At 28.6% G+C, this 23,542-nt stretch overlaps 3 protein-coding genes across 5 annotated transcripts in view; 2 read left to right on the top strand and 1 right to left on the bottom strand.

Annotated features, from left to right (window-relative positions):
• LOC149056068 (uncharacterized) overlaps positions 1-1,841 on the top strand; it is a 44,731-nt gene extending 42,890 nt beyond the window's left edge. The window contains exon 3 of one of the 2 annotated variants that reach the window (XR_016191595.1): positions 265-1,841. Coding sequence is in view for 1 of the 2 variants with exons in the window: in XM_089226995.1 (XP_089083121.1) it covers positions 303-635 (333 nt within the window). In the remaining variant the exon portion in view is untranslated. The remainder of the gene's footprint in view (positions 1-264) is intronic. The other variant, XM_089226995.1, reaches the window with a different exon arrangement.
• Positions 1,842-12,781: 10,940 nt separating this feature from the next.
• On the top strand, positions 12,782-15,501 carry LOC107169083 (very-long-chain (3R)-3-hydroxyacyl-CoA dehydratase hpo-8-like). 2 transcript variants are annotated; one of them, XM_089227309.1, is made up of 5 exons: positions 12,782-13,309; positions 13,367-13,484; positions 14,379-14,605; positions 14,685-14,863; positions 15,244-15,501. In XM_089227309.1, exons 1-5 carry the CDS (start codon positions 13,251-13,253, stop codon positions 15,333-15,335), a joined length of 675 nt encoding a protein of 224 aa, XP_089083435.1. In that variant the 5' UTR covers positions 12,782-13,250; the 3' UTR covers positions 15,336-15,501. The 2 variants fall into 2 exon arrangements, with proteins under 2 accessions (XP_089083435.1, XP_089083434.1); XM_089227308.1 differs by having other exon boundaries at positions 12,787-13,290.
• Positions 15,502-17,476: 1,975 nt separating this feature from the next.
• Positions 17,477-21,854, bottom strand: LOC107169082 (myotubularin-related protein 9). Its single transcript, XM_089227480.1, has 8 exons — positions 21,648-21,854; positions 21,363-21,523; positions 20,904-21,051; positions 20,698-20,837; positions 20,139-20,264; positions 19,166-19,656; positions 18,678-19,095; positions 17,477-18,524 (listed from the first exon to the last, which is right to left on the bottom strand). Exons 2-8 carry the CDS (start codon positions 21,507-21,509, stop codon positions 18,363-18,365), a joined length of 1,632 nt encoding a protein of 543 aa, XP_089083606.1. The 5' UTR covers positions 21,510-21,523; positions 21,648-21,854; the 3' UTR covers positions 17,477-18,362.
• Positions 21,855-23,542: the final 1,688 nt, after the last annotated feature.

Genomic DNA, 23,542 nt, shown 5'->3' with positions numbered 1-23,542 from the left:
GCCAATACCACATTCCATTTTTATTTTCAAAATGTAGCTATTTTATATTTTTGTGATCACAATTTTCAAACTTTTTTAACCATGTTCAACTACAAAATATAATTTCATCATGATCCTTTATTTGTTTTTCTTGAGAATTCATAGTGCAGTCTTCATTGTGTATTTTAATACCATAATTTGATCCAAATTTTTGTTTTTGATTCTTAAAAATCATTTGCCTGCCGTCGCCAATACCCCTTTTCCATTTTTATTTACAAAATATAGCTCTAGTTTATTTTTGTGGACACAATTATGCTAAGCAGTTCACGGGCGACGACTCGTCGACTACCGTGATCGCTCAACCGGAGGAACCCTCCAGCATTGGACTGGATGAGATGAAAATAATTGCAGACAACGTGATTGTTGCGCCGCCCGTAGAAGAAAATATTAAGCGAAATGACGAAGTGTTGGACGTTACGCCAACCAAGGGAAAGGATGTCACTCTCCCTTTTTGGGACTCGTTCGTCAGGCTGGACCCGGGAGTCACTCCGGCAATACCCGAACCTCCACGAGCGGGCATCTTGATGCGAATCATCAACGCCATGTGGAGAGGCATGAAAAGTGCCGTACGCGTATTTTGCTGTTTTTTTTTTTAGTTTTCTCCCGAAGTGAAACCGTACGAGAGTTCCCCTCTTGGTTGAGGACAGCACACAAAGGCGATGCAATTTGGGGACAAGGAAGTTACGCGACAGAGCACATTTAAGTGGGTGTTCGGCGGTAAGTCACTTATACACGTTATTCGGTCACCGGCGGTGGCGCGACGGGATTGCGGACGTCGGGCGCTCGGGATCGCCGACACGCGAGACCCTCTGGCGGCGCGGCGGACGCCCAGCCACTTCGGTTGCAATCGACGAGGACGACACGACGACGATAATAGGCTAGCTGTATCGACGCGGACAACGACGCCGCCCCGACGATACCACTGACGACATGCAATGCACGAATACAACTCGTTGCGGCTTTGGCGGCGACGGATACCACGGAGCTCATAATGGATGAGTGACGGATGACTTTAATTTATGTACAGGGTAGATAGGAACACGGATGTCAGTATAGCACTGGACTCGAAGAAACGAAACGTTTCAGAGTTCCGGTGGTGCGCGACTCCACGGCGGGACCATCCGGTGCGCAGACTGCATGGTGCCGACCGGTGTGGCCAGGGCGAAAATCAAGGAGAGTCTCTCACCACAGATTCTCTCCCCTTTTCGTCCAGTTGTGTCTGACACTGTCGGCCGAGTCACGACGCCTTGGCTAGGTCATCGCCGATTCCGCAGTACCCATCATATATTTTATAGTCTTCGTCGCTCGCTCCGAGAGCTCTGCAGGTTTTAGGTAACCGGTGTCGTCGGCACAACGGCCATCGTATTCAGCACCTGCAGCAGTATCGTCAAGCGCATAACACGCGCACTAGTCGCTCGTCATCGATCGTCGTTCGTCTCGCAACCGTCGTGGTCGGGCTCCGTCCGCTGCCTTGGTCGTCTTCTCGAGTCGGGCAAACGCGCCCGCGATTCTCGAACGCCCCGCAGGACCGACTGAACAACGTTGTAGAAATGACCAGTAGCCATGTACTTACTAGCAACATATTCAATTATCACCCCATCACCATTACGTACCACCCAAATTGCCTCGTCTTCTCTGATGCCTTTTTTTTGTTATAATTATTATTTATTGTTTTTTTTTTTCAACTTGCATTGTATTATATTGTATGTCATATTTCGGCATAATCTGCTAAAATTTTTAAAGCAGACATTAATTATTATGTTTACATTGTTTGTTAAATTGTTCAATAAAACATATTTTGTTTACACACTGTAAAATTTTGTTTTTTATTTTTCGTATTAAAAAGTACGATTTCGTACTTTTATATTAATAATCGTATTGAAATCTCACTCCCACTAATAATCGTTTTTCAACTATAATACATTGGCGAACATGATGGTGTGATGGTGAGTTATGAAATTACTGAAATGTTGCCCCTTAAATAGTAGCCGTATTGAGGCCCCTTAATAGTATTTATAATCCACGGTAGTAGGTATCTACAAAAATTATCAATCTAATCGAAAATAATGGCCTTAAAGTTTAAAATTTAAATACATATCTGATTTAACAGAATTTGAAAATGTTAATTTTTAAAAGAAAAACGGAGGCGTGCCTGCTTGTTGAATCATCTTGTAAGTAAACAATATTCTTGAACATTATAATATTCAAATTCAATGGTAGCGCAACTAATATAAATTATGTATGTACACACACTTTACGTTTATATAATTTATATTTTAGTGCACAATTCATAACGTACACCAACATCAGCAATCAGCATGGAGTATAATTTCGTATATAATACACCTATACCTATATACGCGTATTATAAACGTCGACGACGACTTTTTCATCGTTCACGACAGACACACACACACACACATCCACTCGTAATAAATAATATACATCATAATTCATAAGTCATAACGTATGTATAAAAGACTAAAAGTGATTTATTAATTGCCGTTCGACGACGAATTACATGTCATAACGTAACGTGTATAATATGTTTTATTTTACAGACATCATACTAGTGATATATACATACGTACTGCAGCATGGCACGCGAACGGAGCAAAATGGAAATAGGACGTATTTTGGTTTCCATCCACGTGAATGAAATCGAGAAAAAAATCTTCTTAGGCCATCAAAATTATCTTGGACATTTTAATAGGTTATATTAATAGGTTAGGTAATAAGTGCTATATTTTTGAGAAATGCTTTGCTCTGTTTTTTCCCTATCTATAATCTTGAATCATCTAACATAAAACGTAATATTGATTTTACACTTATCTGGGTAGCACGAGTCATCATAATTTAAAGTAATAATTAGGTAAATATTAAGTAATTCAAACATAGCCGGCATCTAGGGGGGCATGAGGGTGCAGTTGCACCCACGAACATTTTTCTGGGGGGGGGGGGGGGGGGGGGGGGCAAAAGTATCATTTTGCACCCACACACAGACAATCATAACAGTAAAAAATATTTTAATTATTTTATTGTTAACAATTATACTGATATTGATATAATGTAATTTTGATAGTAAAAAATCGGGAAAATGGATGTCGCTCTGCTGTACAGTAGGTTACAGGTGGGTTACTGTAATGGATGGAATTAAATTTGAATCCAATTATATCATTGTATACGAAAAACGATTCTGAGCAAAGACGGTTTATCTGACTAGGATATATTATAGATTATTAAAAATTTTCAAATCTTCGATTTAAAATAAATTTTTTTTATGAATTTCTAGCTTAAAATAATTTGTGAATTTTCGTGATTTTTACGTATGTTGTCAAAATTAAAATTTGATTGCATGTAAAAAAAAATTGTGACTATGTATTTCTTTTATTTTTCAACTGCTATTGAAACAATATGTTAAGAGCCTTGTATTAAATTTTCAAGCTTTTCTGCCTAACAAATAAATTTTTATCGATATTAATAGGAAAAAAAAAACTAATAATGATCGAAAATTGCAAATACCTATGAATAGTTTAACTTAAGTCGAAATTTTTTGATAATTGCATGGTGGATAGAATATACTTATATAAACATTCGGTGAAATTTTTGATGTAACTTTAAAACAATTGTTTTAAAGTTACATCAAAAACCAAAATCGATTTTGTCGAAAACTGATTGCACGTAAAATTTCACGTAAAACATTTTTTTTCTAACTACATTAATTGTTGTAGCAATAGTTATATATTTGGGGGGTACTGGGGAGCATTTTCCCTATGGATTTGTGAATGTTATTACCATAAACGTTTGCACCCACATAAGTTTCTACCAAGTGCCGCCTATGAATTCAAAAACCGATTGTATATACACTAGAGTCCCGCTAATCCGGACTAGATGGGACCGGACTCTCTCCGGATTATCGAAAATCCGGATTAAACGAAATGACGTTTTTTTTTAACTTACTCATTAATAAACACTATAAATAATAACACAATAAATATACTTATCTTAATTATGGGTATTCCCGAATATATATATTATACATGAAATAATATCACAATACATATGTACCTAATCGAAACGATAAGTTTAAACCATATCTTAATTATGGGTATTCCCGAATATATATATTATACATGAGTAGGTACTAAATACGAAACATAAATTGTCCGGATTATCCGGATGTCCGGATTAGCGATGACCGGATTAGCGGGACTCTACTGTAATATAATTTTTCGAAATGTCACGCGTTTGTTGTTACCGTTACCTAGGTACGTAAAAGAAACTCACTATAATAGGAGGCCCTGTTGCCGTTTTTGTATTTTTCAAACTATTAAAATACCAAGAAAAGAATCTCATAAATGAAGAATAAATAACATGACATTTTTAAGTCGTTGTTCTTCTCGTGATGTAATATTATGTTTAGCGCAGAGCCCTCGCAGTACCGTTTAGCGGTAACGCGTCATTGGTAGGTATTTATACCTATACAATATAATATACAATAGCTACGGAATATTACGTGCATGTTTTTATCAGCTTATGGTTCGCGCTCACAAATATTTAGCGTTTTAACATTTCATGCAGTGGCGTGGTGAACGACGTTTACCTAATGCAATTGCTTAGCCCTAGAACAAACATTCAAAATTTTTATACAGAAAACTATACCTTTATGGAGGGGGGGGGGGGGGGGGGGGTCATAGTATAAATAATTTGCTTAGGGTTTGAAAGATGTTCGCCACGCCACTGATTTCATGTACAATCATTGTTGTTTTTAATATTATTATTTTTATATTACGATTATGATGTATTTTTCACGTGAAATTCGTCCGCGGGCTATGCATCACCTGCATTTGTTATCATAATCCGACTGTCATGTCTTAAGGAACAAAAACATATCAATTTAATATGAAGGATTTAGTTTTATGAAAATGTAATATACACTTATTTCTGCTTTACCTATTATTATTTTTTTCACTCTGACGAGATTCCGTTTAGTCACCACGGCTATACGTCATTATTATTGCATTACATTTAATACTAGGTCATATAACTAATTTTGTATTCAGATTCATCGTATACTAACTATACTTCAAACAAACCATTAGTCAAAATTATACTTACTTTCTGTTAATAGGCAATTTAAACACAAATATATTTTTCTATATTTTTTGTAATAACATTCATTCAATATTGATTTAAGTATAATATTATACGAGACTGGGTCAATATATTATAAACATAATATTATTTTTATTGTTTTTGCCTATTTGTATATTTTTCAGGATTGTGTTTTAATACTTCGTACATTTAAAATATACTTATTATCCATAATGTTCATTGCGGTTTTGTTACTTTTACAAACATGGTTTTCAATAGATACTAATATTTATTTTAATAAAGACAAATTAGTACAAAATACAACTTATAACTACTAGCTGATTAGTATATAATATATGTCAAAGTACGAAGAATTAATTTGTTTAACGCGTAAAGGCATAGATAAAGTTGCATGATGTTAGCCCTCCCGTATCGTCATATTTACTTCAAACCTTAACCGATATTTTGAAGATAAATTAAGAGGACGTTTCACCCGCATGTGTTGTCTCCGTCTTACAAGTGCGTAACATTGCAAAAACTGTTTTGCGCGGGAAAGAACAGAGAAAGATACAGTTATAACTAAGAAACGAAATTTTCACCACATAAAAAGGTGAATTTTGTCTGTGCAATATCGTTTTTATTTTTTCGATATCACTTATACAACAAAAATTCTTATTGTTTTATAATACATTAATTTTGCGTTTTTTAAGCATGAATAACTTTTTTTGTAGTTCTGATATCGAAAAAATAAAAACGATATTGCACAGACAAAATTCTCCTTTTTATGTGATGAAAATTTCGTTTCTTAGTTATAACTGTATCTTTCTCGGTTCTTTCCCGCGCGTAAAAGTTTTTGTAATGTTACGCACTTGTAAGACGGAGACAACACATGCGGGTGAAACGTCCTCTTAAGTATTTGAAATCTAAATTTTCAAAAAATTCATTAACACTTTCAATGATAAAAGAATCACCTGGTATAATACTTGTAGGATTTAAAACTTTAATTCAACTATAAACGTACTTTTCTCCAACTCCCCTTATATATTTTTGAATTTACGGTTAAACCAGTATTGCACAAATTCTGAAATTAGTCACACTAATGGCACACTAAAGTTTAGCAAAAAAAAAATTCAAAAATCATACTGGTTGGGGGGGGGCTGGCAAAATGTACGTCAATTATAATATTTTTTACTGTACAAATGTACAATGAATCTAATATATTATTAAAATTACTGGATACTATCGTCTACCAATTACCAACACTACAATATCTACTTCTAGGCTTATGTCGCCGAGGGTATATTTCGTTTAGTAAAAAAAAATAAAAAAATATCTACTTCTAAAATCAGTCAAATAATATACAGTGCCCCGCGAGGATTTATCCATTGCGATATTTTACGAAATTATGGAGATATCAAAATTCTGGTTTTATAATATGATTCATAGGTATATGAACTACAATTACTTCATTTTTAAATTTATTTTAATGTTTTTGTAAAAAAATTATGAAATATATTTTTTTTTATTTAATTATTTCCAAAAAAATTAAAGATGGCCATTTTGAAGAGTTTATTTTTCTAAAAATATTGACGTTTCAAAATTTTATTTTCATTAATTTCCTGATTTTTAATATTTTTTCTAGTTTTGAAGAAATAAAATATGATTATAAATTTATAACCATTAGGAACATGGAAAATATTCGGCCGGCCGTATGGGAATGCATGCGGCGCGGCGGGTCACATGTTTGATAACATTACGGTGTTAAATAATTCACAATTTTTCTCGAAACTAAAAAAAATATTAAAAATCAGGAAATTAATGAAATTAAAATTTTGAAACGTCAATATTTTCAGAAAAATAAACTCAATAAAATGGCTATCTTTAATTTTTTTTTTTGAAATAATTAAATAAAAAAATATATTTTTTAACTTTTTTACCAAAACATTAAAATAAATTAAAATATGAAATAATTGTAGTTCTTATCCCTGTGAGTCTTATTACAAAACCAGAATTTCGATATCACCATTACTTCGGGAGATATCGCAATGGGTAAATCCTCACGGGACACCCTGTATTACTAATATTGTATGTAGGTATGTAAGTATGATCATTGATTCTAACCACCGAACCTCTGACATCTTGTTTTTAAAAATTACCTAAGTTATGTATAGATAACCGTAGTTAATACAGATGAAGAACTTTCATTACGTGTAGATAACGGTTTTTTATATTTGGGGGGGGGGGGGGAGTTCGGAGAAAAAGTTTTTAGTTGTATTTTGTAAACACCTATGTGAAACAAAACGTTGTGCTTGTTTTAAAGTTTCCGTCAATTAGTGGAACAATCTTGGCCTTAACATTTAATTTTGTAATAATAAATTATAATACCAAATGTAACATTATAGCAATCATTATAATTTTATCAATAATTAATAGATAAAAAATGTATATAATTTTTTACAAATTTAAACTCTAGTCATATTTTTACATTATTATATAGTACGTTTTTACGTATTTCAAAGTATAACATACAAAACTTGTATAATAATTATTAAGATAAGATGAATATTATTTAAATTTCACGAACGTAGGTATATGAATATGCGGTAATTATATTAATTAGTTTAAAATACTACATAAATAGCGTAAAATAAAGGTGTATATTTCATGAAAGAGATAAAATCTATGTTCATTTCAAAAACTTAAATATGACTTATCCATTATAAAATGCAATTACACCTTAGCATTTAGATTATATGGTAGTATAATATAATCTAAGGACTAAGGATCACATTGATTCGAAGAGATGTGCTGACATTAATCATATTATGGACTATAAGTGGTAACATATATGGGTCATTGGTGTAATAACTTTATTTCTATATATTATATTATATAAAGAACGTCAAATCATTTTAATTTTTAATTGCATGCACAAAATAAAATCCACTTTTTATCACATATGCGGAATTCACGCACAGTCTAAGTTAGACAAAATGAAAAGGATAATGAATTGATAAAATACTGCCCACATGTATCCCAGGATATAAAAAAGGTCACCAACACATTTATAATAATAATGATTATTTTATATATGTATATATAATAATAATATATACCTACAAAGATAAATAAGTTCTTTTAATTATTGAGTATCCTAATCTAAAATTGCCTATACTAGCCCCTTTTATACAATTAACAATATAATAATAATATAATAATAAATTATGACATTATTTTATTATAATATTTTGTATTCTATTATCTTCCAATCTATTGATAACCCATAATATTTTTATTTTCATAAGCAATTATTAATAAATTTCAAACTTTTCCTTGGTATATTTTTCCGGACTTCTACGAGGGTAGTGGACTGCTGCATATTGGGTCACCATATTAATTTAGAAAATGAATGGAGTTGTAACTGTTTAATTGATTTGATAAACAGTTAAACCATTATAAGTGTAAATTAGAATTACTCTGTCTGTAAAGAATAAAAATAAAAATTAAAAAATTTAATGATTTCGAAATGATCATTGGAAGTATGGCTCATCTAAAATGTTTAAATGTCCAACATTCTATTAATGCCACTTAAAAATATGCTTATAATTAGGGCTGGGATTTCGATGCACTTTGCATTGTTTTCCAAAGCTTACTGTGCGATGCTCGTCTGGTCACAAATTTGTTTTGTGCACTTATGAATGAGAACAAGAAAGTTTATTTTGCAATTTTTGGGATTTTTTAGTTTTTAGGTCATTTTATTAATTTTTTAGGGCATTTTAGAGTTATTGGAGCATTTTTTGAGTTTTTGGAAACCAAGTATGAATTTAAAATTTTATTTTAAGATTTTTACACATTTACACCAACATGGTTTTTATATAAAAATAAGTAGGTACTCGTAATTCGTATTATATTATTGGACAAGGTTTGAGTAAACACTATCCGTATTTCCTGTTAAATAATCTTAAGTCAGTAAAATCGACGTCCGATGATATATTGTTCGACGTTTAGTACGAGTTTTGTCGACTTAAACACCGTTTAATTACTCTAGTTAATTTTTTTAAGGTCATTTTTTTCGGTGTTTTGGGGTTTTTAGGTCATAAAAGCATTTTTTTAAGGGCATTTTTGGGGGTATTTCAGGGCATTAATATCCCAGCCCTACTTATAATATATATAACTTCGATATTCTTAACTTAGTATAATAGGAGTAATAATATGATTAGAAAAGTGAAAAAATATTATAATTTCTATTAAATATTATATATATATATATATTATAAATCTCTACGGTCTTTCTGAATTATAACAAAACAAACAAATCGATTTTTTTTAAAACTGGATAGCACTTATTTCCTTATAACTGGCATTTTTCATTATTTTTTGTAAATTTTTCTGAATTATTAACAAAATTACTTGTTTTACATTCAAAAATACATAATAGGCACTAGATCAAATTTGCTACCATAAATTTTCCGCACTATATTCTATGTCTATAACATAAAAACACAATATACTAAAACCAATACACTCCTCAATGATCGTTATTCGTTCTGCTTAAAATCTTAAAATCTTTCTCTAATTATATAGTTTTTTTTTAAACTAATAAAGTATCTGCCTAACATGGTTTTTATAGAAATATATTTCTAAGTTGTAATATAGCGTTTTACTTTGATAAATTATCGATATATGTATTAAGTACACTTATACATTTATTAAAAATTGATTACTAATAAATTTCAATCTGTGGATGTGAGACATATAATATAAACAAAATTATATAATACATTTATAAGTAAATCTTGAAAATCTGATCAATGAGAGATTTGTTAAGTCATTATTATAATCTCAAGCACTTATAAATGTCCTGAATAAAGATGTTAGGTACATTCCAAAAAATAATTTTAAATCTGAATAGATAAGACTTTAAAATATATATATATTAGTGTTTAAATATTAAATGGTTTAAGGCTTACATTTTCTGAATTCAAATTTCAAAAATTTGAACTTATAATTCAAATACTAAAAAGCCTGCTATTTGAAATTTTAAATCATTTTTAAATGTTTAATATATTTAACTACTAATATAGTATTTTTATGGCATTATTATAAACACCTTTCCTAATGTTCCTATAAAAGTATAATAAAATAATTTAAAAGTTAATATTTTAAAATTTTTACTGATAACAATAAATATAAATACATGATAATAAATATTACTGACTATATATTAATATAATATTATATACTTTGCTCTATGAGTCATCACTCATTATGATAGATAGATAGATTAATAAATAATTTTATACTTCACTGGTCATTAGTAATTAATAATAAATATGTTCCTTTGATTTTAATTATTAAATGGAACTGGTTTTATTAAATTTATAGTTTTTAAGTTAGAGAATAACCATTTATTAACAAAACATTACTTATAAATTTAAATTATATTATATTGTATTTATAATATGTGCCTAAAATGATTATAAGAGATCGGACAAACGGCAATAATTCCATAATTTCGTCCTATAATAATAATAGTCAATAATTATGACTCATAAGTCATTACCTACCAACAATAATTAATTATCTAATATATAGGTTTTGATTTTTGGCTACTATAATTGAAACAAAGGAATGGATTAGACTGATTACAGAAACACATCGATTTTATAGTGGTGTCCTGAAATCAATCTTGTAGAAGATACTTTTTCATTAAAATAATCATAGACCTACAAAACTGGTTAGCTGGTCTGGCTTTAAATAGGCTCTACTTATGCTGCGGTACATGGCATCAAAATCAGAGGAAGGGCGCATGGTTGCCTGTTTATATATTTAAAAAGAAGGTGAAGGGCGCCGAAATAATACTAGCACTAGACGCTGAAAAAGCTAGAGCCGATCCTGCTGGTTTGGTCAGTAGTTCAAATTTACAAATTCATATTATATTTATTCATAACTTAGGGTGTACGGTGTACCACATAGCACTTACCAACCAGTTTTGTATAATGCCAGCCAGTAGTCAGCCTTGATTAGAAAAAAAACATAATACGTATCTATAGGTTATTACATTATAGACTTATAGTTACAATTTATAGTTATAAACATTAAACCAGTTGCATATAATTGTTTGCTCTTCATTTTATTTTTACATATACCTATAGGTTCTTTAGTTTCACGTCTCTACGAGTTATTCGTGACGTACCTATAGGTACTTACTAAAATTAAAAATATAAAATAAAAGCCTATTATATTAGATAGCCCAGGAAACCTTAAAAAAAATATTTAACCACTACATTACAGAAAACAAACATACAGTCATCCGGCAGTAAGTTTTATTATTGTTCTATATGTAGATTGTGACATTGTGCCCGGCAACCGCGTGGCTATATGAATGAAAGCCAAGTTTGATTATATTATTGTTTGTTAGGATTCGTTAGGATATCTCAAATAGTTGTAAATCGTAATTCGTAGGTGATTAATAAAAATACATTATTCCCAATTTCCACCTTAATAAAATTATATTTTGATTAAATGTTTAATATAAAACAGTTCGAAACCACTTATTTGCAATACCTAATTAGCAATTTACAAATTATCTTAAGCTTAACACGATTTCTGTTGTTACTGTAATCTTAGGATGGTTAAGTAAAAATGCTATACTATAAAAACAAGCACGTAAAATCAATTTATCCAATTATGCTTACCTATAAATAAAATTTAGGAAAAGTGACTATAAGCCTCTTTTAAATTTCAAAATAGAACACTGGTAGATAATGAATACAATAATTTATTATCTAATTACTATATCTACCTACGTAGGTAGTAGATACCTTTCGTACCTACCTATAAACTATAAAAATTTTTATATAATCATCATAACTTTATAAGACTTATTAATTTATTATATAGCTATAGCTTATAAGATATAAGGTATTTTAATTGCAATTTATAGATAGTTGAATAGTTCTATGGTGGAAAAAGCTTGGAGGTAATAGAGCTCAGTGTCGTATTTACGATTTTACGAGGGAAGATCCAGGGGTATAATAACGTCTCCTCATTTAGAACCAAAAATAGGATAACTAGTAACTACTATAATATTCCTACGCCAGAACTATTTTTTAAAACTAGTAGATCAATTTCTAACATCTATTGATAAGAATTTTCTATTTATGTAATCTTTATGACTATAATAATATACTATTTTCTAATATCAATTTAAGTACCTATGGAATAGGTATTTGAATTTAAAAAATGTCGGGCTCCCAGAAAAAAGTTTAAAATACGCCACTGCTAATAAATAGGTATTACTATAAGTTTATGAATACCAAGTACCTATCACGAATCATGATAATATACATAAATATATTATACATATTTAATTTTGGTACCTACTATCATCAATACTATAATTTAAAATATATACTTGAAAAAAAATAGTTTGCTAAATTAGTTTATAGGCATAATAATAACTTACGGTTCACCACATTACCGACCAAAGTCCAAAACTGTTACGTGACGTCGTTCATCCGTTTGTGGACGTACCTTAGGTCTTGCGCCGCGTTACAGCTGGCCAAATGGTGGGGATGAAAAACTCAAACACGTCGATGCCAACTACTCAGGACGTCTCAGCCATCGGGCGTCCGTCATAGAAAAAATAATGATAATTAAATAATTAAATAATAATAAATGTCCGTGTAATTCGTATGATCAAGGTAGACGATGTAGGTACATATCCACCTTGGGAATGATATACGAATCATGATTTCCCACTGTGATTTTCAATCTGATAGCCGAAACTCGGTGATAGTAATTCAGCGATAGTTGTGCGCCTAGTTGCTCATTATTGGCTATTGCTGTACGCTCCGGCTACACGCTCGTAATTTTGTACAGTTGTAACTTTTAAGTCGTCGTCACTCCTCGTCCGCGTACGTTGTAATGACAGACGACTCGACACTGCGTTGATCTCATAGTTCATACGTAACGAGGTTGTCGAATTTGCCTACTTTTAAAATTTACTTTAGTACTACCTATTCTTGTTATTTGTTATTTTCTTACCACATAATACCGTGTTATAATGGCTGCGACCAAAGGAAAAACGAACAAAAAACCTAGTCTGTTGGTAAATGTGTATTTGTTTGCATACAATTTCATTCAAGTTTTGGGGTAATGTTATATTACTAAGGTTATAGTATTTTTCTTGGTCGAGCGACAGAATGCTTAAATAGAAATTTTTTTTCAGATGGAGTTATTTATTATTTCAAATTGTTAATTACTATGTGAACCCACCCCAATCTCAATCGTTGTGGGACGTTGTGAAGTATACAGTTGGAATATTCCAAAATGCTGCAGTTATTGAGGTTTGTATATGCATTTTTAACTGAAATGAAATATAAACTTGTTGAAAAAATAAATAGAGCAATTTTGAATTAAGGTTAATCCGCATATAATATCATTTAATTAATATTTGTTTTTTGTGTAGGAATGAAAAAAAAACATTCTTAATTTCAACTATTACATTTTAAATAATAAAATAAAAGCATTAGGTATTAATTTTATGTAATTAGATATCTATCTTTTTCTCTGATGAAGTGATGAATAAATAACAATAAATGTAGTATTAAGTGAAAATTATTTAATATCAAACAAATGACATTGGGTAAGTTACCTATTATTCAGAATATTCACTATTTTAGGTCATATACAAGGTCAGCAGTTCCTTGTTGGTCTATAACAAGTTTTAATTTCCATAAACTATATCATTTATACCTATATAATCTGTTGTTATTGCATATAAGATGTAACAACTATTTAACAACAGGTTTTATTGTAGTGTTCAGTATGACATATTCAAGCCAATTATTATTACAATATTTAATTTTATTAACCATAAATCAATAATATAATGATTGGAGATAGAAATACTCTCACTAGCAATAGTGTGAATGTAGAATATTATAATATGCAGCCCTTCATCTTATAGTTTTGTTTTGTTTATAAAATATATAAATATCATTTATATTCATTGATAGGCTTATAATTTTTCTTAAGTATACACTTACTTAAATACTTAATTTGATTGTCTTACTAGTAACTAACAAAGTTATATATTTTTCTCTCAACAAGTATGCTGACTAATAACACTTACTTACTGAATTCTTGGTATTTGATAATTTTTAGTCAAAAGATAAACTATTTGTAGATTTTCTTGAAGTTGTGTTTGTTTAATTGAATTTTATTTATTATGAATATAGATATTAAATGTAGCTAGTGGTTTGGTGAAATCTAATTTGGCAGTTACTATTCAACAAGTTCTATCACGTGTTGCCATTGTCGCTGCTATTGCATTTATACCAGAGACATCGGGCTCACCAGGTTTACCATTGGCCTTAACTGCTTGGTGCTTTGCAGAAATTACCAGATATTCATACTATGGTTTCAATATTATTGGTTATATCCCTTATCTAATTATTTGGGCGAGGTAATAACTAACATTTATTATGTTAATCCTATTAATGGGTTTATTAAAATTTGTACATTGATAATGTCATTTTTTTCAGATATACTTTCTTCTATGTTCTGTATCCAGTTGGTGTTAGTGGAGAATTATTAGTTTACTGGACGTCATTAGGATATGTTGGAAGAACCAAAATGTGGAGTATTGAAATGCCTAATAAACTAAATATTGCATTCAGTCTATGGTCTGCAATTGCCATTGTTATGCTGATTTATATACCATGTAAGTTTATTGATTAATGAAATATGAAAACTATAAAAAAATCTTCAACAAAATGTTATTTCCTGTCTAAATTATTTAATTTTATCACATATGTCCTGGGACAGCATGGGAAAATGTCAAGCTAGAAAATTTTATTTGTTCTTATTTAATGACATGTAATGTCTTCACTTTCTTACCTCAATATCTATTACTACATAATATCACTATTTATGACATTTTGAAGGGGGGCAACTAATTATAATTTATGAAAAAAGGTCAGGTCACCAGGAATTATTTGATATCTGGTGGGCTAAGCTGTCTAAAAATTGTATCCAAAAATAGTATCTGTTATATTTCCTTTTTGAAAGAATTTTTAAAAAAAATGTGTAATTTTTTTTTAGTATTCCCTCAAATGTACATGCATATGGTATACCAAAGAAAGAAAACACTTGGAAGTCCAGAAACAAAAAAAATACAAAAGAAAGTTCAATGATTAATTATTTGTATATTATACAAGTATACAACTACTGGGTACTGGGTATTATGTTATTTTTTGTAAATTATTGCCGTGTCTTTGCCAATTTTTTTATAGACTGTTTTATGTATAGTATATAATTTAATAATTTCAAAAAATAAAGCATTGTTTAATTGTGATAACATTTTAATTGTTTTTGTGTTCCTATAATATTTTTCGATTTTTAAGATGAATATTAAATATTATATTATTTCAAATTGAAATAATTACTTATTATGTAACATACTTTTCTTAAAATAATGCAACTGTGAACTAGTTCAACTAATAAAATAATTATATTTGTTTATTTTAAAAATAGTTGGTTGCAGTGATAAAAAGATTAACAATGTGACAATGATATTAATATTAAATACAAATTTTTAAAATTATTTTGGTTTAAGAGAATTGTATACCTATATGTGTTGTCACTGTCTTTTAAGTGTATAACAAATCAAATTTTGCGTTTAGGCAAATTATGTTTAGCACCGTTAGTTAAATAATTAGAGTGAATTGATCTCTTATAAAGGCAAGAGTATTATTTAGACGACCTCATGGGCTTTTTACTATATTTTAATTTTGAAGCAAGTTCTAAATATTTCCTTCTTCTTCTGGTATTTCTACTCTCTAAGATTTTTCGCTGCCATTACTACACTAAGTAAATTGTAAATTTTTTGTGCATCCTAAAATACTTAAAACTCACTTCAAAATTCAAAAAATGTCATAAGCTCATGAGGGTGTTACAATCTAATGAGAGATTGATTCACTCAAATTTTTAAACTAATGGAGCTAAACGTGATCTGCTGAGCATAAAATTTGGTATGTTTAATGTTACGCACTTGTAAAATAGAGACAACACATGGGTATCATATCCTCTTTAATGGCATGTTATAAGTAAACTGAGTAAAAAGTCGGGTGTACATCAACTGCGCCAAAATTACCTTTTTACCTGTAAAAAATCTATTGATTGGAGCGCATATTGACTCTGCTGAACTTTTTTACATATTGATTCTGCCGATTATCAATCTCCTAAATATTTGTAAATTACAAATTTACACGCATTACAACATAAGTTAAAGTATAATGTATAAAATGTATGACCAATAGATTCTCTTACATAAAGCTGGCTTAAAACCACTATTTTACTTATATTATTATTTACGACAATATTATTAATAATCATTTAAATTACATGAAATTAACTGTATTTTTTATTATTTTGAATATTATATTATATAAACCTATTTAAAAATATGAGGTATTAGAATTATATTATTTTATTATTTTAATAATCACTGTTCTTTTTAGATAACAATGTTTAGATTGTTTTTTAAAATGTTTTTATCGGTTATTGTTTAATAAACAGTTGGCGTTGGAATCAACATAAACAATTATTTGGTAGAATTGATATTAATGTGGCAGAGTCTATAAAACTTTAAAAAATCATATGCCGTGGTTTGATAATAATCAAAACTTATTTTACTACAGATAAGAAACCACTTGAAACATTTAAAAATACATACATACAACATTTCTTATGTTATTATGCTCTTAAGTTTCAAGTTAATTGTGTAGTATGATATTTAATAATATTATAAATGTTAATTATCCAATAAAGTTGCTATTAAAAGATACTAAATTAGTAAAAAATTATCAATTTACTTTAATTTTTGGATCTTGGTGAATCCGAAGAATGTTTTGATTAATGATTTTAAAATGGAGTTTAAAAGAAAATTATTGGGTGTATTGTGTATACATAATAAATATTTGAAAAATGTTTCGAGTTTTAATTTTAAAAATGGTTTCTAGTAGCAAATTGGATTTAATTTGATGTCAAAATTAAAAATTACTTTTTTCAAGATCAATATTGTATTTTAGGTGAAACTCAAAACAAAAAAAATTATTGATACTTAAAATACTTTATCAAATGTTTATATCTGTATTTTATGTACATGACAAAATTTAAACATACTTTGATGTATTTTAAGACATTTGACATTTCCCATTTTTTTAAACGTCAATACATTTTATGCTAGATTAAAACTTTAAAAATTGAATACAAGGTTCTCTGTAAATTGTTCATACTCATTTTTTTAAAGTACATAAAAAATTCATAACCACAATTTATCATAATAAATAGAACTCGAATTTATTTGCAAAAGCATATTCTTCTACAGTTCACCAAGAATAATTTTGTTTACAAATGTCAATGTTTTGTAATGTGTAGATTAAATAGTTAATTTTTATTTTTATATATTTTCGCATATTTGAATGAAAATGCATATTAATTGAATATTTTTTGATAGTTGCATATTATAGACAACAGAAGATATATAAATTAAATTATCATAGATTATAATTATTGTTAATTAATGATAGAACCTAAATATTATTTATAACTGATAGTTGTTTTAATTAATAATGAATACATTTTTTTTTTTTTAAATTAAATATTTATATTACATAATTGATAATATTATGCAATATTATTTAATGTATAACAAGTATTACTAGTTAGTTGTTTAGCTAAATGTAATTGATATATCAAAAAGCTTAAAAATAGTAATAACAAAAACAGAGAAAAAAATTATAATTTAAATACCTAAAATAGAAAAATATTTATGATGGATATAGACAAACTTTTTAATGATAACTAGTCGTAAGCAATTCTTACCTAATTAATAAAAACAAAAATATATTAGGTATAACATGAATTAATGTATTAAATAAATAATGTTTTCTATAATTTGACTGGTAAATATATAAAAAAAATTATGACCTTTGTTCTTTAACACTTTAGTTGGTAATCAAGTTGTTTATTTTCAGGTAAATTGATACAATATTGAATATAGGTTCAATGGAAATAAATAATTATATACAGTAATAAATATATTATATAGTTTCTAAAGTTGATTAACAAATTAAATGGCATAAAAAAAAAATAATAACATATCATTCAATAATTGTTTGGTACCTGTATTGAATAAAACAGAAAATATAATTAATTAGTTATGTAGATTTGTTACCAGTATCTTGATTCTCGTTGAGTAATTTTGTAGCTAAGACTTTTAATTCCTTATTTCGTTTTACTAAATCATCAATTGATTTTTTATACTTTTTTTGATGTGTTTGATCAATAGACCATCTTAAGTACATATCTCGCCACAATTCCTAAAAATTTGGTTAGATTAAATAATTACAAAAAATTTTAAAATACAAGCTAATATACTTATTATAACTAAATTTAAATTTAATTTAAAAGAAATTTTTATTAAATTTTATCAAAAGTAATATTTTGTAAATCATGATCTACTATATACTTACTATACTAAATGGAGCAACAGAAGGCCATATTACATCATTTGTAGGTAGGTATAGTGGATTGATAATTTCATCAATTTTTTGATCAAAGTGCGACCATAAATTAGGTTTTCCGTATTGATTATTTTTTCGATCAGACTCACAATTACCATAAAATGTACTAAAATCTGAACAGTATGAATGATCAACAAGTGATGATAAAAAATTTGAGGAAAATTGAAAACAACATGGAAATTGATTGTGTATTTGCCATGTACAGTCAAGAAATAATAAAAATGTGGCGCCTGATCCATGATGGAAAATTTTTGATGTAGTAGACGAAGATACTTTTGTTCGAGCTGCATTGTAACAACCACTTTTATGGCGAGTTTCAAATGGGTGTCCAGCTTGAAGCCATTCTCTCTCAATTAATGATTCAAATCTATAAATATTTATCAAAATCATTATTCAATACACACAATTAATATTAAAATAATATTACAAATTCTTACCCTACAATTGTTCGACATTCTGGATTTAATATCAATTGAGTTAATGATATTAATACCAATGTCGCATCTGTGCTCTCTGATCCATGTACCAATACTGAAGCTCTCTCTTTATTTAAACATTGTGCAACTAAACAAGCTGCATTTAATGTATCTTTAACATGGGACAACCACTCACTCCCATTTAACTTGTTAAGCCATCGATCTATAGTACATGTTGTATCATTACAAGCTTCAACTATTTTTGACAAGCTGTCCAATAAAACATTATGACGTTCAAGAGCCGAATTTACTCGTCTCCACTGAGGATAGTGAGCTTCCATTTCGAATCCACCTCCACGAGCTCTAGCATTTGTAGCATTAGCAACACTGCGGGTATCAATTATATACCCTCTTTTTCCAGGACCAAGTACAGAGTTTATAACACGTTCATCTTGTTTACAACGTTTAGAACTTGAACCAACTAAAGGCTGACTACTTCTCATTAACACACTCTATAAATTATACATTTATTAAGTTTTTTTAAACAGTTAACAATAAAATTATTTATTTTAGATGATATTTTAATCTTTTTAGGTGTACGAATAATAAATTCAGATTTTTTTTGAAAATGGTATTTAGGGATTTTCCAGTGGTCTAGCGCTATGTTAATCAGTCATTAATAATGTATATAAATAGGAAGATTTATAAAAAAAACATAGTGGACAACTAACTGAGGAAGAGAAGTTCTATGTCCCAGTTTGTATGGACCATCTTACATGGAATATCTTTTATTTTCTATAAATGTCTATTTATGTTTATATTAGTATAATTTAAGAATAAGGAGTACAGAAAAATAGTAGCAGAAAAACCACTAACCATGTTTGTGGAATCCATTGACTAATCTTAAATTATAGTAATGTTAACTAAAATTCTCAGTAAAATAAAATGCACTTTTAAATTTTTGACATGAAAAAAAAATTCATTAAGAACTTACGCCTTTTTCGTGACGATAACTCAAAACTGGAAATCGACCATTTTGACGAAACTTAGCAGAAGCAATCAACATGGTATCATCAACATTTGATGGAACAACAGTCAATTCTGGGTAAGTAGCACAAACCTAAAAAATTATAAATTTGTGTTTAAAAGTTGGTAATTTATGAGTAGGGCTAGGATTTAAAGTTTATATTTTAAACAAAAAACATGAATTTTATTTTTTTAAATATTTTTAATTCTACATAAAATAGTTGTTATATAAAAGAAGGAAATTAAGCACAATTCAGTATTTTACCATTAGTTTCTAAATCTAAATTGTTTATATAAATATTATACTAAAATGTAATTTAAGAAACATAAAATTTAGTACTTAACTGCACGGCAAACACTCGTCATATTAATGATTAGTTAACGTTCCCGTTAACCACTAAATCTACAAGTTTTTTAAGATAAAATCTTATCTTTTACTCAATATAACCGAATGCTTTAAGTTATAAAAATAATTTTATGAAAATTAAAACAGTAATTACAAAATAATGACAAATTTAAAAACATACTCTATAAGATTTATTGACATGAGATATTCTCCACATTGAATCACCAGCAACTAGTTTTTCACATTGAGATTGTACATCAAATGGAAAACGATATTCATTACTTTTATTTGAAAACATATGGTGTAGGTAATCTGCTTCATCTAAAAATTACACAAAAAAATGTACAAATTTTTTGTAGAAAGTTCATATTTTGATAATTTATAAACCTGTCATTATGAGTGATTCAATAGAAGCAGCAACAGAGGTAGCTTGTTCAATATATGGCATATCAAAAACAATAATTCTAAAGTCCTTACATTTTAAAGTAATTGTATTAAGTTTTCTCTCCACAATGTCAATATTACGGTTCAAAATCTAAAAATATTAGTACTTAATATTAGAATAAGTGGTGTACATTTTTCAGCTGGGACACTAATTGTAGTAAAATCAGAAATAGTTATTACTCATTATTTTGTTGTATAAATATAAATTTATAATTTATTTTTATAATTCTTTAATTATATACCTGTTAAAAAATTGTAGTCTCTTGCCTAATCTAAAGTAGACAATTTCAACAATAAGAATAAAAAACTGAACATTTAAAATTAGGAAATATTGGAGAATTATATATTCCAATATCTATTTTTGATATTTGATAAAAAAATATTGACCAACAGATTATTTACCCATAATTCTACATCTTCAGATCTTGATGAAAATATTAAATGATGACCAGTAATGACTAGTGTTCCAGTACTAGTGTTGGATATGTGTGGACCTCTCATTGTAACGCCGTTCAACTTTGGTATTCTAATTTTGTCAGCAAACTCCATTTTAAGTTCATTTCCTGATGATCAAATAAAGATAACAAATTGATTGGACATTACACAAAACCACTTTCATATCAATTGTTGAATGACATCTATTTTTTTTTTTTGGATTTATAGCATTATTATTATTGTTGTTGTTACCTGCTTTCCGTAATGCTTTCTAAGACAGACTTTAACTATAAATAATCACATAAAAACCATAACAATTATTGGTGTAGGTGGGTAACGTCAATATTTTTTGTTCTAATGCATATTATTCGAAATTCTACAAGCTCTACAAGTGTTTTTGTTTTTAATGATTTGATTTCGCCCTTTTTACCACAGGCACATACATAACAACTTACTGTTATTATCAATATTGAACAAACAATCCGTTTTATCACCAGAAATCGGCGATATATTCACATAGATAATATTCAGTATAATATTGAGATAATAGAAAAATATCTATGATATCAGCATCCGGGCACTGTATTTTTGATTTCTCAACTGGACAGCCTGAATGACTAGTCAGTGAATAGACAGTGTTTCTTATGGAAATGTGTGTGCTTTTTTAACTTTCAACTCCGCCGTTTTAAATTTAAATTCAGTTTAGTTTTAGTTTATAAGTGAACTAATTCTTACGATCAATCTATTCAGTTAATAAAATTGAATTAATTATCAGAAGCAATACAATTATTCGACGATTATTTTTACGTTCATATTTCAATATTTGATACTTCATACGTTTTGAAAAGTAAAGACACTAAAGACGATGTTTTTTGATATTGAAATTCACCAGTTGGCACGAATCACAACCCACACACCATCCATCGACCATCATTAATCATCTAAAATTTCTAACGTGTCTATTTACTGCTTTATAAGTTAGTTATACAATATAAATATATAATCTTTATCTACCAAGTACTTGGAGCTTGCAGTTCTAACATAAATACACTTTACAATATAGCCAATTATGGACTGTCATTTTTGTAAAAACGGTTTAAAAAATGTAAACCGTTTTAAAAGTTGAAACGCTCACACTATGTACTTTAAAAATTTAAAACCGATTTAATTACAAACCGTTTTAACACCATCATATAAACGTAGAATATATTACTCAATGAAAGTAAGAAATACACATAACTAAACAACTACCTCCAAATTATTTTAAGGAAGCAAGTTTCCTTTTACAGTTTTGCTCTCGAGGATATGTGCGGAATGTGCCATTGAATAGCAAATCTTCGTTAGTTACGTAATAGTATGTAAATTACATTCGATGCATTATTATAGGTAGGTACTTATTACTTAGCATTCTTAAAAAGACGATCTTTTCCACTTAAGTATTATTATCATATCGCATTTTCGAACAATCTTTAAAAATTATCTATGAGTCCCCAGTTTTCATAATGTTTTTGGAATATTTACTTCTTCCTACTTACTTCTTCTGTTATATATCTTGTAAGTTGTCACTAAAAAATGGTTTATTATCTACACCTACATGTTTTTTAAGCAACAACAAAATCAATAGATTTATTAAACTTTGAATCTTCTACTATGTATATATATATATAGAAATGAAAGAATGCATTTAACATAGAAATTAGGATTAATATTTTTTTCCCTGAATCATTGCTTAAGGTACAACATATTACCTACATTTATTTTACATTTATTTGCCCATAATATGTGTTGACGTATTGTCAACGTTTACTCATTTTCCGGGTTAGAAAAATAACCCAATAGGCAATAATAGTCAACATGGATTGTTGTCAATCCACTATCCACTTTACCAACAATAATAACATAATTTTATAAATTATGTTTATAGCATTTCAGGATTAACATCATTTGTTTTTCAAAGCAATTATATAGCAACCTTTTTTTTAATTAACTTAATATTATTTAACTTTATGGATTCCAACGATTTGTTTGTATGCCATACTACGATGTCACACTGAGTTTAAATGATTTGTGTAAACAAACCATTAGTTTTTATGGTTCCGAATTTTGTGAACAAATAATTGTGCCTCCTATAATGCTATATAGTTTTT

Source organism: Diuraphis noxia, unplaced genomic scaffold, assembly GCF_037042655.1.
Source record: "Diuraphis noxia isolate RWA-SAM2 unplaced genomic scaffold, SU_Dnox_SAM2 contig0004, whole genome shotgun sequence".
NCBI lineage: Eukaryota > Metazoa > Arthropoda > Insecta > Hemiptera > Aphididae > Diuraphis > Diuraphis noxia.
The sequence above is the reverse complement of the archived record's forward strand: the minus strand, read 5'-3'. Positions and strand labels throughout refer to the sequence as shown.